At 50.0% G+C, this 6,038-nt stretch overlaps 1 protein-coding gene across 1 annotated transcript in view; it reads left to right on the forward strand.

The window, feature by feature from the left end:
* The window catches only part of T265_09849 (hypothetical protein), a gene marked incomplete at both ends in the record, with an annotated part of 30,154 nt that overhangs the window by 22,479 nt on the left and 1,637 nt on the right, over nt 1-6,038 (forward strand). The window contains one exon of the mRNA XM_009176048.1: nt 2,929-3,279. Coding sequence (XP_009174312.1) covers nt 2,929-3,279 — 351 coding nt within the window. The remainder of the gene's footprint in view (nt 1-2,928; nt 3,280-6,038) is intronic.

The raw sequence follows: 6,038 nt of genomic DNA on the forward strand, positions 1-6,038 counted from the left end.
TCGCTCACAGGCAGATTCAGGGGACGGGTCACACAGACCAATCGAAAAAATCTTCGATAATTCCTGAGATTTTTCACTTTTTCTGTCCTTAACCTTCCGTACCTAATAGGCTTCACTGTATGTGCGCACGCAGAGTTTCACTTGACGTCTGGGAATTCGCCGGACTGAATTAAGTACGGGGACACAAGTCACCAGGAATATTTCGCTGAGATTCAAGCAGTAGCAGTGCTCTGTCCCGTATAAGGAACTTGAGCAAACTGACGGTGCCGCGCCGTAGACGAAACTCCTGACAATGTTCAAGCATGTGGAGGCGGCCACCATTATCATCATCACTGTTGACACTGATGCTTCACTACCGTACAGCCCTAAAGTTTATATAATTACATTTCAAGCTCTAAAATGAAAAGAAGGGAAAAAGAGTGAACCTGACGATTGCCTAACCAGAACATTCTGAGGTGCCTACATCTCCAAGCGCCCAGTAAGGCAATCTGGAAAGAAAATGAAAACACCGATCAGCCACCATTTTCTGCGAGGTCTCCAAAAAACCGCAAGTGGAGTAATGGACACTCCATCCTGGAAAGTGTACTGCACCAACATTAAAACTCTTCTTCCCGGAGAGACTGCATCTTACCGTAGTGTGACGGTTTGTGTGCCTCCGTGAACCAGTGAGCTGTAAAAACCCTTCCAGTGCCTAGAACCCAGCCAGCCGAAGGAAGCACGAGGCCTGGTATACTGCCAGGTAGTCCAAGCTTGGACAGGAAAAATCGAGAGGCAGAAGTCGGGTTCGAACCATAGACCTTCCGGTCAGTAAATTAAGCTCTAACCACTGGGCGATCTCGCCCCATTTTATAGAATACGTCGCAACCCATGTTCCAACCCCCAACCTGACAGAGGAGTATGAAAGAAATTACGAAAGGTCTGGATGGTGTCGGTACGACTCGCCTTCAAGGATGGAGACCGCATGATCCCCACTACACTTGGTTGGAGAAGCTGCAAGACATGGCCACTGGCGTTCTAGCTGCCAGTTTCTAACCATATTGCCTGAATGAGTGTCTGGGAGTGCATGCACCTGGGAATGATTGTAGTAGCCTATCACTAAGTCCATTCCTCGTACGCTTTTATTATTTCCTTCACAATATGGCTTTCAAATAAATCACCAAGATACAGCAGCGAAGTATAAATGTTGAAAACTGACGTCGTGCTGTCGATGATGACGGACCCTTCTGCCAACTCATACGTTATCAACCTCGCGGTTTGCACCATTCTCAAGGGGGCACGGAGAACAACACTCGACCTGGTAGACGGTGTTTCGGTATGCGTAACACAGGACCATGCCACCACAGTTGGTGTTAGCTGTTTTCCGCGAGTGAATTACACCAAATACCGGTTTTTCAATCAGCTCGTTACGAACATCTCGAATGAAGGTTATTAGTGCAAAGGTGGTGATAGCCATATTACAAATCAGAAGGTGTATGTGCACTAACAGAAGTTTTTAGTGTTGATGAGATACGTATAAAAAGAAATGCAGTGCGAAATGGGAGCGAGTCAAAAAAGGGAACTTATCGGATGTGAGAGTCCCTTGGTGAAAGTCCGGACGGCGGAAACGTGTTTTCTTCGCAGTATAGCTGCTACACGTAGTCCATAGTTGTCCGTGGACTGGGAGTGTTCCGCTGACTCCTTTCTCCCTGTGCGCGCGCGGGACTGTGCTGACTGAGTTCGGTTCCCTTTATGTAGGTCTCAGTGCGTGTATGTGGGCGCGTCGGCACATTAGTTGCTACGCTGACTAGGCGGTGCAGACAATCGATGTCCGATGAGTCAGCTTAATGTGACGTGTTTGTATGAGAAAAAAGACAAGCCTCGCGATCCAGTGAGCGACTGTGAGTTGAACAGTCAAGTATGTGGGTGACTGGGTCGCTACAAGGTCACGTCGACCGGTGGGCTTGGGGGCGAGATGGACCAAGTGGTTAGAGCGCAAATTTACTGACCGGAAGGTCCGTGGTTCAAACCCGACCTCTGTCACTCGACTTACCCTGTCTAGGCTTGGGCAACCTGGCAGTATTCCAGCCCTCGTGCCTCCTTCGTGTGGCATGGCAGCTAGACACAGAAAGGGCGGACGACGACTGGTGGGCTGAATACTTCGAACAACTGTCGTGGCCACTAAGTGACACTCCTCTAGAGCCCACAGGTGAAGTAGAACCCTGGACGGTGAACGTGGAACCACCTATGGCCTCGGAGGTTTACAACTGCATATGTCCTCTCAAGCGCCACCGAGCTCCTGGTCCGGATGACTTCCAACCCGCGTTGTTCACGGACGGAGGTCAAGTCCTCAGTCAGCGCTTGTCTGATCTATTTCCTTGCATTTGGGAAACGGAGACCACTGGGTGGTGTCGGTGATAGTGTTCATTTTCATAAAAGGGGATCAGAGTGAGTGTGGTAACCATAGGGGAATTAGCTCGACCCTGGTGGTAACGGGACCGTTGGCATTACCTCTGCTTCGTCGCCTTACGGTGGCTCGTGAAACTGACTCGAGACCAGTGAGCGGGATTCCGGCCTGGTAGGGGCTGCATTGACCAAATCTTCACACTACGTCAAGTGCTAGAACAACACCATACGTATAAGCGACCCAAAATTCTAGTATTCCTGAATTTCGAAAGCGCGTTCGACTCCGTTGATCGGTCTGTTCCTCTTGACACCCTTGCCCACCAAGGAATGCACCGGAAGTTTGTGAACATAATAAGCTCTTTGTATTCTCGGACTTTTGGATGTGAAATCAAGAGGCGAACGATGGTAGGTCTTCAAAAACCCGGGTGTTCAAATACCCTGTGAAGAAAACCTTGTGGATCTAGAGTACGCAGACGACATCGTTCTCAGAAGGCGCAGGTGTTTTTGGATGAACTGATTAAAGTCATCCCGTCCTTTGGTATGCAGTTTACACCCAAAAAATGTAAGGTCATGCTCGTGGACATGCAGTCACTGAACACGCCACTTACAATCCAGCGAGAGACACTGGAAGTTGTGGAACGTTTTATGTATCTTGGAAGTCGCATTAGTTCTGATTGTAGTGTGACAGATAAGGTGAATGCACGAATATGCAAGGCTCGGGCCGCGTTTGGTAATTTGAGACGTCAGAATGGTTTATTCCTGAATCTGAAGGGACGTGTGTATCAAACTACAGTGTGGGTTGTATTTCTGTATGGCTGTGAGACTTTGCTCATTCGAGCAGCTGAACTGAGACGTCTTCAGGTATTCGACAATCGTTGTCTCAGGACCATACCTCATGTGAGTTTCTGTCAGCGTAGCCGTAACGAGGCAGTTAGAAAGTGAGTTTTCGGTTATGCAACGGGTACTTCCATTGAAGAATGTGTCCAGCACCAGAAGCTGCGTTGGTTGGGACATGTGTTGCGTATACCGAACCACCGTTTGACGAAGGGAGTGCTGTTTTCCATTCCCAATTCAGAGTGGCGTAAACAGAGGGGTGGCCAACCCTAGATTTGGTCGAGTTGAGGAGTATGAAGGAGATCACGAAACGCTTGGGTGCTGTCGGTGCTACTCGCCTTCCAGGATGGGGACCGCGTGATCCTCACTGCGGCTGGTTGGAGGCATTACAACGTACGGCTGCCAACCGATGTGAGTGGCTTTCTTGTTGTCAGTTTCTATCCAGATCGCCTGAGTGAGTGTCTTGAGGTATAGGCACCAAGGGATGATTGTGGTAAGCTAGCACTGAGTCCCTTCCCCGTCCACCTTTACTCTTCTTTACAATAAGACCTTCAAACAAATCATGGTTGTACGGCAGTGAAACATCGGTGTTGAACACTGATGTCATACTTTTGATAATGCCGCTGACGTTATTCGACATCAGCAACGCTTCTGAGGCGTCGGTGGTAACAATCTTGAAGACGGCTGACACTATCTGTCCGTAGATGCCACGTTTCGTAGTCATTCAACTGTACTGTAGTCTAGTAAACTCGAACCCTGTCAACATCATCATCATTATCGGCGGTCAGAACCGCGTACTTGCCGTACAGTTGTTGTAGCTTCCACAGTTTCGTCCACCGGTGATTTGAGGAGCTGTGTTGCTGCGCACTGGAGGAGGGGCTGATAAATTGATGTGTAAATACAGGACTTCAGTGGATGGTTGAGTGGAAAGTTGCGAAGGAAACTATGCGTTGAAGACGATAGCTTGGTTGCACTAGCGTTATTGTGTGCACGATCGGGCCTGTTTGACAGTGTCTCTAACCATTGATGTGGCCCAAATCGGGGTCCCCATGCAGGAAGACGCCAGCAACCAGCGCAGCTGAGTTTGCCACTAATTGCCAAGTCACTGACATCCTTTCGCTCGATTCTGCCCTTCACGTGCTTGTGCGAAAAGAAGCTTAAAAGGAAGTCGGTCGATTGGCACACACAACACATGGCCAAGCCGGCGCAACCTATGCAGTGTGGTCAGTTCATCTTCTGAATACTATTCGATATACTTCAGCATTGATAATCCGGTGCCCACACCAAACTCGGGAAATGATTTAAGGATGCCGATGTTCAAACACCGAAAGATTTGACGTCCGCAGCGTTATGAACTCGACCCTTGACAGAGAAGCTTATGTCAGGCCTACGCCACAGGTGACGTAGGTTCGCAAAAGTCGCTCTGGTCTTCCCAATCCGGATGGAAATATCTTTCGTCAGACCGACGGGACTGATACAGCTGCCCAGGTAAACAAATTCGTCTACTACCTCAATCGGTTCATCCGTAAGCATGAGGCTAGGGTTCGAGCCCATCCAGTCGTGCAGTAGTACTTTGCACTTTGCAGGTGTGAGGCGCATGCCGAACCGCGAGGCAGAATTATTTAGATTATTCAATATTGTTCGCATTACCACGGGGTCAGGTCCAAGAAGGGCTATGCCGTCCGCGTACACGGTGTGTGAGTGGAGGCCCTGGGAGCACATTGACGCCACAGGCGTTAGAGGCTGATAGTGAAGTTGAAAAGAAAAGGGGAAAGAGAACAGTCCTGTCGGACACCACTTGGTGTGGTGAACTCAGACAAGAGCTTCCCGTAGACCTCCACGCGGCCGTAAGAGTTGGCACACAGAACCTTAAGGAGGGTGAAGAATTTATGGGGGATACCTTTGCTCCACAGACACTGCCATAGTGCCTGACGGTCCACTGAGTCAAGGGCAGCTTGCAAGTCAAGGAATACGGTCATTGTTCGTTGCGGGAAGCAGTGTGGCTGGTGCGGAATCTGTCGGAGGGCGAAGGTGTGATCGACGCATCCTCTTGCAGGCCGGAACCAGCTTGGTTTTCACGGATTTGCCTCTCTCTGTGTTCACTCAACCTTCGAGGGATAAAGCCAGTGAGCACCTTCGATGCCACAGCTAACATGCTGATACCACGGTGGTTTTCACATAGCGTTAACTGTCGAAATGCCACATCCTGCAGGCACTTCCCTCTAACTCAATACCTTATCAATTAGTTTTGTTAGATTGGTCATCAGGGATTCTCCGAGAAATGGCTCAATGGTTAGAACGTGGATTTACTGACCGGAAGGTCCGTGGTTCGGACCCGACCTATGCCTCTCGACTTTCCCTGTCTAGACTTGGGAAACCGCACTATCCCAGCCGTCGTGCTTCCTTCTGGTGGCATGGCAGTTAGGCAACGGAAGACTGCTATAGCCGACCATACGCCTTCTGGCCCGACCTAAAGCTGCCTTCTGGTGGGCAGTTAGGCAACGGAAGACTGCTATAGCCGACCATACGCCTTCTGGCCCGACCTAAAGCTGCCACCTTGACGTGGTGGTTGGTCGGGAGTGCTGCAATGATCATGCAGGCTACACCGGCTGGAACTTCGTTCCACAAAATGCAACCATGCCAGGAAGGCCAAAGTGGAGCAGCCAGACCAAATGCAGCGAGAACCCGTACTACGAGTAATCAGCTACGAGGCGGTCTGGGGGTAAAGTCGTACTGTCCTCTGCGACAAGAGTGTGAAGGCAGTAAGGTGTTTCCCCCAGGCGACCAGCATGTCCATATTCATGGAAGCAGCGATGCTGCCT

The sequence above is a fragment of the Opisthorchis viverrini genome (genome assembly GCF_000715545.1).
Source record: "Opisthorchis viverrini unplaced genomic scaffold opera_v5_309, whole genome shotgun sequence".
Lineage (NCBI taxonomy): Eukaryota > Metazoa > Platyhelminthes > Trematoda > Opisthorchiida > Opisthorchiidae > Opisthorchis > Opisthorchis viverrini.